Source organism: Brachionichthys hirsutus, chromosome 15, assembly GCF_040956055.1.
Source record: "Brachionichthys hirsutus isolate HB-005 chromosome 15, CSIRO-AGI_Bhir_v1, whole genome shotgun sequence".
Taxonomy (NCBI): Eukaryota; Metazoa; Chordata; class Actinopteri; order Lophiiformes; family Brachionichthyidae; genus Brachionichthys; species Brachionichthys hirsutus.
Window position 1 is genome coordinate 4,758,546 of NC_090911.1, and position 10,004 is coordinate 4,768,549.

A 10,004-nucleotide genomic window follows, 5' to 3' on the forward strand; every position below is an offset into this window, starting at 1 on the left:
TTCTATTAGCTCCAAGCCCGTCGTATGCTAACTAGCACAACTTGCTATGAGTTTTTGGTCATGCTAAACGTGCGCATTCGTTTGGGGTAAATGTGACCTCAGTATGGACTGCAGCACCATTTATGTCCGAGAAAGAGGCAGCCTTCGTCGTGTAAGTGACATAGTCCTTGCACAGTCAGAGCCCGTGTCATCATGCAGGAGGACAAATCCATTGGTGCTGAGAAAAGAGCACTTCATCTTCACCTACAATGCAGAGGGAAGTCTCAGATACACTACAAAATCTCTCTTTGACATCAGCCTTTTGTTTGTTGCTGACAATATACACCACGTGGATTCTCTGGTTGGGTTCCCTGAACAAATTGGAGAGAAACTTTTTGCGACAGCAGAGGAGAATCATGTGTTTTTAAATGTAGACATTTCTCCAAAAGCTTTGCAGTTATTTGGCGATGCATACGGGGAGATGGTGCTTGGATCCCTCTGTCTGAGAAATAGGTAAGATGTTGAGACATCTTCATCTTCCCAGTTTTGTGTTTTTTTGTTGTTGTTGTTGATGCCTGTGGTAGTAATGTTTCTTCTATTTCTGCAGATTTCCACTCTTGCATGAAAGAATGAATGATATAAAAACATTTCACAGTTTGAAGTCTCTAGATCTGTTTGGCTGCAGACTTGGTGATGACCATGAGATATTCCCACATCTAACATCCAGCTCACTGGCATGGTAATATCTGACTTTATCAGTCTTAAAGGAGAGATGGTGTAAAGATATATATATATATTGTATCAACATATTTGACTTTTTTTCCAGCTGCCTGACTTATCTTTGCATTGGTGGTAACGGTCTGTCAGATATCGGCCTACAAAGACTGACTGCACCTATCCGGATGATGAAAAAGGGACTGGACTGTCTTCAATTACTTGATCTTTCCTGTTAGTGTTGAAAATGTTGTCTGAATCTGTCCTCACCACCACTTTCAAGTGTGCGGTTTACATCCATCAATGATTCTAATGAATTATTCTACTTCTGATGTAGATAACCCCATCTCAGAGAGAGCTGTCAGATACCTCACATGCCTCCCCAAACTTCAAAACCTTGATTTATCTGGGACTGGTTTGAAGGTATGACAGTCATTGCAGGGTGTGACACATTTTTGTTTTCTTTTTGCTGTCATTTTAATATGATTCATGCCTCCAGCTTTGCTCGAAATTGAAGACGAGCATGTTTGACCTGTTGGGGCTCCTTTGTTCTGAGAAACCGCTGGACATATTTGATCACTTGCAGTGTAAAACAGAAGGTTGGGCAGAGCAGGTAAATATTTCCATTGCTGATGGAAGTAAACATGTTTGTTTAACATTGGCACATTTCTGCTTACATTGGAGTATTGTGGCGCTGTTGGATCTTCCTTAAAGAAATGTCTAATTTCAGGTGGTAAACCAGTGGGAAACAAACGGCTTACAAATGCCAAAACAGAGAAAAATGGAAGAATCAAGAACATCGGCGCTTCACTTTTGTAAGTTGGTATTTTGATGGTCTTATTTAATATGATCGGAATTTAAGTAGTATTGAAAGTTTATTTTATTCTTTAGTTGGCAGGCAGAAATTTGTCAGAGAAGTCCTCAATGCAGCCCCCTTTGTACGCGAGAGCTATGAAGAGGACAGAGGAGACAGGCTGCAGTTTTACAAAGCCGCCGCAGACAGTCGCATGTCAGAGAAGTGGCCTCCAACCAAAGCGCATCGTCAGGATAGGCACAGCAGGCGTTACATCACGAAAAGACAACGCGACTCAGAAAAGCATGATCGTTCACAACAGCCGACAAAGCGTTTATGCTCATCAGCTTTCAGCGCAGAGGACATGGACTTGTTGAACAGCTACTGAGGCATGCGCTGAGGAATGCGCTGAGGCATGCGCTGAGGCATGCGCCGACGCAGCGTGCCACAGAGCCGAGTGCAAAAACAGCACAAGTATGCTGGACCAAGTTTGAAGAACAAATCCTTTCCAGACTGTTCTCACTGCTGAACTCTTGACACAATTCAAGGTACAGGCAAGAACATTATGTTTTTTTTTTACATGTCTTTACTAATAAAGTTGATTCTGCATGTGCTGTTTTCATCATTTAGCAAAAACACCCACTTGAGAGTCGCATGCTTACATTGTGTAGACCCATCTAATGCATCAAAACTGATTCAGAACCACAACTTCTCATGCCACATATTGTTTGTTAAAAATGGGAAACTGAAGGACCTACAATGTCAGATCTGAGATTTGCATGTGTTGGTGGTCCTTAATGCATCTCTGGTCTGCTAACCTGAAGTTTATGAACCTGTGAGGCATCAGATTTGACTTTCCTTTTTTTTTTTTTTAATAAAGTAAAGCCTGGCTGATTGCCTTTTAGATCTATCACCTTTTGGATTGATTTTTATTCGCTGTAATATTATAGCCCCGTGCCGTACACTATATCGAAGAGAAGGTAAGCGCCACATCTTGAAAATTGCCTGGTGATTGAATCCACCTTTCCCTGTAAGAAGACTGCCTGTCATTGGTTCGGGATCCCTTGAGTTATTTGCTTTGGCAAGTTTTTCTTTCACAACTGGATGAAACCTTTTACGGTACAAACCTTTTTTTCCTTAAAATTTGTAGTTTTCAGCTTCAGCCGGTGCAAAAGGCATTACTTTCTGCATTGCTTCTTACAAAAGCATAAAGCCAGACTGTAATGCCGCGCATGCAGCAATGGCTAAACAGGGCACGTTTATTTTAAATCAAAATACCACACAGATTAATATTCCAACACAAAATTTATACACATAATCTTGAGGAAAATAAGGGTCAATAAAGTTAAGAGCTCACTGTCTTCCACCATCAGAGGAGGATTAATACTGTGAGCAACCGAGATAAATATCTTGGTGTCGTCTAAGATGTGGAATGAATGTACAATGAGTATCAAAGGCTGTATATCCGGAAAACCGGGTTTCACGTCACTTCAATCATACCGCATACCTACTGTCTGTTTGTGAAGTAATGAAAGCGGTGAGGAAAGCGGTGAGAATTGTCAGCAGACGACTCAGAACCAATTTGTAGTCTGGTTACTCGGTTTTAGAGAGTTATAGAGCACTGCATGTAGACTAGCATTTCACCAAGGCTCTGTGCAATACCATGTATGTATACATACACATTTGTGTTAGTGTTTAACTGGGGAATTTGCACATACAGGTGCAAGTCTGGTAAAACTTGATCGTAGGCAGTGCTTAGGATTGTGACAATGTTTGTAAGCTATTTTCTTTTTGTAATTGTTGTCCTTTGCGTTTAATTTATAAAATTTATTCAACAAGATTTTCTATCCGAAACCACTTGGTTTCCTGCAGCATGATGCTGAAGACTTTTACAGCAGTGTAACCTTTTTGTCATTCTTTAGGTTGACTTCAAAATACCCAATGTATATTCATTTTTAATGCATGCAAGTGATGGCATTTTCCTAAATTTCATCCCTGTGAAATATTTGCACTGGAAGCTTTAGGCCTTTTGTCTACTACTGCAGTCTTGTTGAAATGAAAATTAGTGATCCCAAATTAACAATATACTATATACGACTTGGAAAAAAAAGTCTCACTCAATTAACTTTACTCCAATATATTTAATTCCGACCAAGCATTACAGGAACAGGGAGCAGTGAAACAGGAGAAACTTACTTTATGTACTGATGCTATTAAGACAAAGACCATAGGATTTTGTTGTTAAATTAAACATAAGGAAGTCAGTGAACAGATATTCATTTACCAAATATTGTCAAGCTTTCAATGTAATCTGCATCACTCCAAGCCACAAATACTTGATCTAAACATTATTTAATCAAATTAGGACACATCAAACACCTAACGTCAACTAAACGTCAAAAGTTTTAAGAAAATCCCCAATCCAATTTTACTCACCAATATCACCATCTTATAATGCCTCATTACCTATCATAAAAACAGACAAAAAATACACTTTTAATCACTCTAATTTTAAGTTTCAGAAGGAACCCAAGTAGTTACTCCTGTTTAGACCATGAAGAAGCGCAGGTGTGCCAGAACAGCAACTATTCTAAAGGAAGAAATCCATTCTCTGCTGCAGCTTTGGCTTCTAGAGGTCAGACTGGCTCAGGTTTACTTTGGAAGGTAGGGGGCCAGCTTCCTCATCTGGTCCTTTGGAGGTCACAACTAGCAGGTAGGACGTTGGATATGGGGTTAGTTTCTGGTCCTTCGTGTACTCCTCGTCACCATTGATGCTCAGTTTCTAAAATAAAAAAGGTAAGTGATAATTAAATATTATAAATATCGGAATTTTCTGCTACATTGCTCACAGATTAACCCAACTTTAAATCTCATTCAAATGGATTTACGTAAAGAGAAGTACTTCACTACTGGAAAGATGATCTTGTCATAAAATTACATTTTTCTGTGTTATGAAAGGCAAATATATCTTAAAGAGCTGTTTGTGTTGCATGACAGGAAAAACTATGCCTTACAACATCCAGAAAACAACGTGTTGTGCCAGGCCAACAGAACAATATTCAGCTGATGGGTGAGGTATTGCAATGTGGCGTGCCATAAACCATCTCATATCACAGCAGTGAAAACAACCCGCACATTTAAAGCTCATCAATCGGCCTATGGAGATTAACTTCATTATGTTGTAGTTTCGTTTACACACCTTGCACAGTGGACCTGAAACCTCAGAACTCACCTCAGCTGGTACATACTGGTCAACGGCAGTGGCCACAGTGGCACAGCAAATCCAGATGAACACCAGCACAGACAGGACCAGAGTTGAAGTAAGGATCCAACCTGCTAGCCAGGATTTTCTGAGGACGACAAAGATGCTATTAATACTAAATAGGTGACCAGTAAGAATTTTAATTTCCTTGATAACATGGAGCAGGTTAACCTGCCTTGAAAGACAATTGAGTAGGTTGTCTTCATTCTTGTGGCTTGCGTCTTCCGTCATGTCTCTGTCTCTCTCCAGGATTAATGTGCGCTGGTATTCTTTGTAAATGGGGTTGTTCATCCCGGTGACTTGAAATTTAAAGAATAACTGTTACTTCATGTGAACACACATCTGCTCTTTTCCCTTAATTAAAGACTTGCGGCTTTATGTTTGAAATGTCGCCTCTTTCAAGAGTTGTCTTGATGGACAAGGTCGGCATTATTGCACTTAATTTCATCCACACCCATGGAACATCAGGATTAGCCAGCTCTACTTTTAACTTCAACTTCAAGTGCTCTTTATTGCACCTCGATAGCATTTTTGTGCACAATTTGAAAATTGTGTAACTCTATCCTCATATGTAAACACTTTGTAAAAGTCATGGTCGGCTTGTCATGTCTAACTTCCAGATCAGCATCTTGAAACAACTAGAAATGATTTATCAGTTGAAACACTTTTTTCTCCTAGTTACATCTGCAAAAGTAAACCAATGAAATTTGGTAGATGTTTAATTTTGAATGCAAGCTAAATCTCCTAGAACAGGTGGGCACTTAATTGTTTTCTCAGTAAACCTTACATGGAGTCCATGCAGGTGCATAAGGTACTGGGGGTCTATTCTTTGGGCATAACAAAGGAGGTCTTCTCAGACGGATACACAAAATTGCAAAGGTGAAATATCACCATCTTATTTGGATTTTAAATTAGGTGCTTACCACTCTTGTCTGATGCCTCTTTAATTTCAATTTCATTGTCATCCAGGGAGAAAAAATCGACCTGTGGTTCACTCTGAAACAGAATCAGAACTGGATATTTGACAATGTTCCTCATTACATCTGTACAGCACCAGGATGAACTGTTCTGCATACAGAAATCCCAAGTGCCAGACCTGGAAAATGAGAACTTTGCCATCATCAGCCTGGAGGTAGAATGTCCATGTGGATGTAATGAAGCTCTGTGCCTGATTGACTACATCCTCACAAAGCCCCCTGACTAGAAACAGGGGGTACAGCAGGTGAATCTTCGGCACCATGGCCTCCAACTGAAAAAAAAGCATTACCAAGTACTCAGTTCTTTATTGATTGATGTCTCTGTCCACGCAGACCACTACCCGAGTGATTGTTAGATACTTATACCTGCTCAAGGTGTTGTTCAGCAAATGGAATCTGGTTGCGACAGCCAAGATCGCATGCAAACTGTCCGTCTGACTGGGTGTAAGCTTCATGACAGGCTGGGGAAGTTTGGAGGTGGGGAGAGATTACAGGAGGTAAACAAGATTAAGGTTATTAGACAAAGAGGAACCATTGTAATCATCATGAAACGGGAGATGCAAACACAGGAAGTGAATGCAAATTCAGATAGAGAATAAGTGAAGCATATGACAAAGCAGGATTCATTTGGAGAGAAGCTCAGTGCAGAGCTTACTTGATTCGCACTCGGATTTGGTTTGATTCAGATCGTCGCTGTCGCGAACAAACCGACAGATTGAGAACAGACGGCAGCCTCTCTGGCAGGCATATAGTTCCTCCTCCTACAAAACAAACCGGAGGTAATTTCGGTAAACATCCGTATCCGTAAACATTTACGATCTTTCAAGTTTCATCGTCGCTAGTTTAAAACTGTCGCAAACATAAATATAATCAATGATAAGACGAGGAAAAGTATGCAGACTTTGTTTTCTTCCTTATATAATGAAGCGTTAGCTAACGCTAGCAGACATTATCGCTCGTATGCTCGTCGAGAGGAGTACTCACTTGCGGGTAGGTGTGCAAACTGTATGTCATTTCACATGACTTGTGGCAAGATGATGTGTTTCCCAACACGCTTTCGAACCCTTCGGACGAGACTGGCGTGTACGAAAACACGAAGAACAATCCCAAAGAACAGACGAAGGAGGATTGAGGAAACATCTCGCCTGCTTAATCCCAAACAAACAACACACTCCCTTCACTTCCTGCTGAGTCTGGATGTATCGAGTTGATATCTCGCGGGAACTCAGCCACACGCGAGATGTTTCGATGTGCTGCGCTCCGACATTCTCCTGAAATGCTCTGACGTCATCAATCAATTTCGGTTTGATATAGATTTTCGTTCAGAATAACTTTTTTCTTGTTCTTTTATACATATACATACATATATTGTGCACACCATAGAAAAAACTGCTTCCTGCATTAACGCCTGTTCCGATTTGGGGGCGGTAACTCTTCTGTACTGTCGTTTGCCGACCGCAATTTCAAATCGAAGAAGAAGAAGAAGAACCAGAAGAAGAACATGAGTATTCGGCGAGAATAGCTTCTCTAATTACATTTAAAATATATGTTTATCAGATTTGTTCCAGCCATGAAAGCAAGTATTGACGTAAACCGAAGAAGCAATGCTGATCAGTTCATTAAATTGTAAATAGAGGCAACGTTAACCGAGCAGCTAATGATGCTAAACGTCTTCTGTTTTTAAAGTTAATTACTAAATTGCCAAAACCAACCAGTCTACTCGATAGCCTGCAACGTATGTAAAAATGGACAAGTTTGTAGTGCGCCTTCCCAATCCCAAAGCAGAAACGCCTAGAAATAAAAGCAACGAAAAGAAATACAGGCAAACTACGATTGAATCTCTGCGGGTGAGCAGTCAGCCCCTTGCATGCTTGATCAAGCTTGATCTTTTTAATGTATTGTTCGTTTTGCATCTGTGGTGTAATTTATTTGTATTTTATTGTTATTTTGCATCAATTGAGTAATTTAATATTATTTTTATTGGTATTGTTAAATGTCGATGAACTAAGGACTTTCAACGGAAACAAGACCGCAAGGTCTTATTTGAAATGCTCCTCTTGGATGTTTGACTGTAGTACATGCTACTGTTTGACTGTACTTGTACTGCTCTAATATTCCTAATATATATATTCATCATCATCATCAAGCTAAGTCAGCATCTGTTCCACATATTGTGATGTTCCACATCACTTTTATCGTTTTTCTGTTTTCACAGAGGGTTGTTGTGATCGAGGATATCATGCGCTACAAATCAATCTTGGAGCTGTCGCAGCAGACGAAAGAAAACCTCCTGAGCGCCTTGACAGACCTGAGTAAGAAGATCCCGTCGAGGGATGTGCTCAAGTCCACAAAAATAGGTAGGCTGAGGAAAAGATCATGACAAGACGTTTGTTATTATGTTTTGTTCAGCTGCCAGTACAGATTGTGATACAACAGACAAGTTGAACCATACTCGGGGGATTTAAAAACTCACCACTCCTTTTTAGCACGATTTGAGAAAACCTTCAACTTGCTTTTGTTTGTAAAGCTGCATGTAGGGAAAGTGTTGTAATTCTCAACACCTAAGCTTTGGTCATGCTTGTTAGATTCTTTTGTGAGTAGTCTTAAATTAAATACAATTAATTTTATTTTTAAATTAGCTCTCATCTGTAAAAGACATAAAGATTGGGGATAATAAAATTTTCTAAGATATCTTTTCACGTCTGGAGCAACATGACTTCCCAATGCTAGATGCTAGATGGAAGTATGGTTGTAAGACAAGCCACCAGGGTTGTTGCTCGTTCAACTACATCAGCATTATGTATCCAGAAGAACCTTAATGGATTGCTACAGAACATCCGGAAGTTGTTCCAGTCCATCAAGGAGAGGATCACTATTATTGTGCTGATAGAGTGCATATGTTTTAGTGTTGTTTTCATTCTGTCCCTTGGTTTTTGGTACTGAGGTAATCATTAAGTTAAAATGACTGTTCTATGGTTTATTAATATGGAACAAAAGACTGGTTATTTTCACATATAGATTATTTTCAACACAAATTGTGCAAGTAAATTTGTAGAATATCACAGTGGTGCATTTTTAAATCTCGTGAGTGTGAAAATTCAGAAGCCTATAATGAAACTGTCTTTCATTGCCTTGTTACACTGGCATTTAATCTTGAAAGAGCAAGTCAAAATAGTTTTTTTCACTGTGCATGTTTCTCCCACCATCATAATCACATTATACTAATTAGTGCAACACATTATGAAATCCTCTCGCCTATAAGGTCACATCGTCAATAAAATGCGAAAGCATCTGGACCCTGAGGTTAGTTCAATGGCGTCGAAAGTTTATACTGACTGGAGGACATTCATCGAGGGGAATTCCAATAAGCCATCTATTGAGGTGCGCTCCGACAAGCAGTCGGAAGGGCTCAGGAGCAGCGCGAGAAGGTTAATGTCTGAAGCCATGGAGGTCAAGGTGAGAGAGTGTCTTGTTGAAGTCCTTAAAATCTCTTTGTTCTGTACATTGTTTTATCCACCTCTAAGTAATGGGGGGGGGGGGGCTACAACATATGGTCAGTTGTCATTTTTGTTTTTGTATGGCATCTCAGATCGGTCACATTAAACTTGACTGTCTTCAAGAATCTTAATGTTACTTTGTTTTATGAGAAGAACATGTTGCAGATGTTTGAAGACCTTTAAAACACTATTAACTTGAATTATCTTCAACTATAACACACAATCTGTGCAACACTGCATGTCCATTATAATATTTACCTGCTTGCTTACATACGATCTTTTATTATTTATCTTTTGTCTGACCTACAGGCGGATTCAGGTCTCATAGACAACATTGAGAGAGAAGTGTTTCACCAGAGCTCCCGGTTAGTCAGCAGCTCTTACAGGCGGACTGTTAGAGCACTGGTATTTGCTTTCAAACACAACCCGGAAGTCAGAGCTCAAGGTAAAGACAACACCATATCTGTAAACAATCTGGTTTCTAAGTACAAGAAATAACTAATAATCAACAACTAGGTTTCAAGTCTGACTATCTTATTTGTCTGGTTGTTTAATTTGAAAATTGTCAAGGTGTTGTGATGTATGCACATTTTTATATTTCATTTTTTTAGGTTTACTGTAAAGAAGATATAAACTATTTTTACATTCCGTGGCACATTAGCACCCTTTCACTGTTTTATAAATGCATAAATTGTATCAAGAGTATGTCATCTGTTGTTGCTGGTGATGATATTGCCATTCCTTTGTGCTGGAATCATGACGTTGCTGTGACATAAGCTCTT

At 39.6% G+C, this 10,004-nt stretch overlaps 3 protein-coding genes across 3 annotated transcripts; 2 read left to right on the forward strand and 1 right to left on the reverse strand.

The window, feature by feature from the left end:
• Positions 1 to 103: 103 nt before the first annotated feature.
• On the forward strand, positions 104 to 2,126 carry lrrc42 (leucine rich repeat containing 42). The gene is made up of 7 exons (XM_068749192.1): positions 104 to 492; positions 587 to 718; positions 806 to 927; positions 1,031 to 1,116; positions 1,193 to 1,306; positions 1,424 to 1,508; positions 1,585 to 2,126. The coding sequence occupies exons 1-7, from the start codon at positions 104 to 106 to the stop codon at positions 1,872 to 1,874; spliced, it is 1,218 nt and encodes a 405-aa protein (XP_068605293.1). The 3' UTR covers positions 1,875 to 2,126.
• Positions 2,127 to 3,615: 1,489 nt separating this feature from the next.
• On the reverse strand, positions 3,616 to 6,905 carry tmem59 (transmembrane protein 59). Its single transcript, XM_068748755.1, has 8 exons — positions 6,710 to 6,905; positions 6,381 to 6,486; positions 6,092 to 6,186; positions 5,845 to 5,997; positions 5,672 to 5,744; positions 4,924 to 5,047; positions 4,719 to 4,836; positions 3,616 to 4,268 (listed from the first exon to the last, which is right to left on the reverse strand). The coding sequence occupies exons 1-8, from the start codon at positions 6,863 to 6,865 to the stop codon at positions 4,116 to 4,118; spliced, it is 978 nt and encodes a 325-aa protein (XP_068604856.1). The 5' UTR covers positions 6,866 to 6,905; the 3' UTR covers positions 3,616 to 4,115.
• A 371-nt stretch (positions 6,906 to 7,276) lies between these two features.
• Positions 7,277 to 9,977, forward strand: tceanc2 (transcription elongation factor A (SII) N-terminal and central domain containing 2). The gene is made up of 4 exons (XM_068749140.1): positions 7,277 to 7,572; positions 7,941 to 8,082; positions 8,988 to 9,181; positions 9,532 to 9,977. The coding sequence occupies exons 1-4, from the start codon at positions 7,471 to 7,473 to the stop codon at positions 9,718 to 9,720; spliced, it is 627 nt and encodes a 208-aa protein (XP_068605241.1). The 5' UTR covers positions 7,277 to 7,470; the 3' UTR covers positions 9,721 to 9,977.
• The last annotated feature ends 27 nt before the right edge of the window (positions 9,978 to 10,004 follow it).

What these genes read in the sequence shown, in the direction of transcription:
- lrrc42 (XM_068749192.1), top strand. Translation starts at nt 104, where the DNA reads ATGGACTGCAGCACCATTTATGTCCGAGAAAGAGGCAGCCTTCGTCGT. An exon ending in ACATCCAGCTCACTGGCATG is followed by an intron (nt 719 to 805) that starts GTAATATCTGAC and finishes CTTTTTTTCCAG; the next exon opens with CTGCCTGACTTATCTTTGCA. An exon ending in TATCTGGGACTGGTTTGAAG is followed by an intron (nt 1,117 to 1,192) that starts GTATGACAGTCA and finishes TCATGCCTCCAG; the next exon opens with CTTTGCTCGAAATTGAAGAC.
- tmem59 (XM_068748755.1), bottom strand. Translation starts at nt 6,865, where the DNA reads ATGTTTCCTCAATCCTCCTTCGTCTGTTCTTTGGGATTGTTCTTCGTG. An exon ending in GTTTGCACACCTACCCGCAA is followed by an intron (nt 6,487 to 6,709) that starts GTGAGTACTCCT and finishes TTTGTTTTGTAG; the next exon opens with GAGGAGGAACTATATGCCTG. An exon ending in CAAATCCGAGTGCGAATCAA is followed by an intron (nt 6,187 to 6,380) that starts GTAAGCTCTGCA and finishes AAACTTCCCCAG; the next exon opens with CCTGTCATGAAGCTTACACC.
- tceanc2 (XM_068749140.1), top strand. Translation starts at nt 7,471, where the DNA reads ATGGACAAGTTTGTAGTGCGCCTTCCCAATCCCAAAGCAGAAACGCCT. An exon ending in CTACGATTGAATCTCTGCGG is followed by an intron (nt 7,573 to 7,940) that starts GTGAGCAGTCAG and finishes CTGTTTTCACAG; the next exon opens with AGGGTTGTTGTGATCGAGGA. An exon ending in GCTCAAGTCCACAAAAATAG is followed by an intron (nt 8,083 to 8,987) that starts GTAGGCTGAGGA and finishes CTCGCCTATAAG; the next exon opens with GTCACATCGTCAATAAAATG.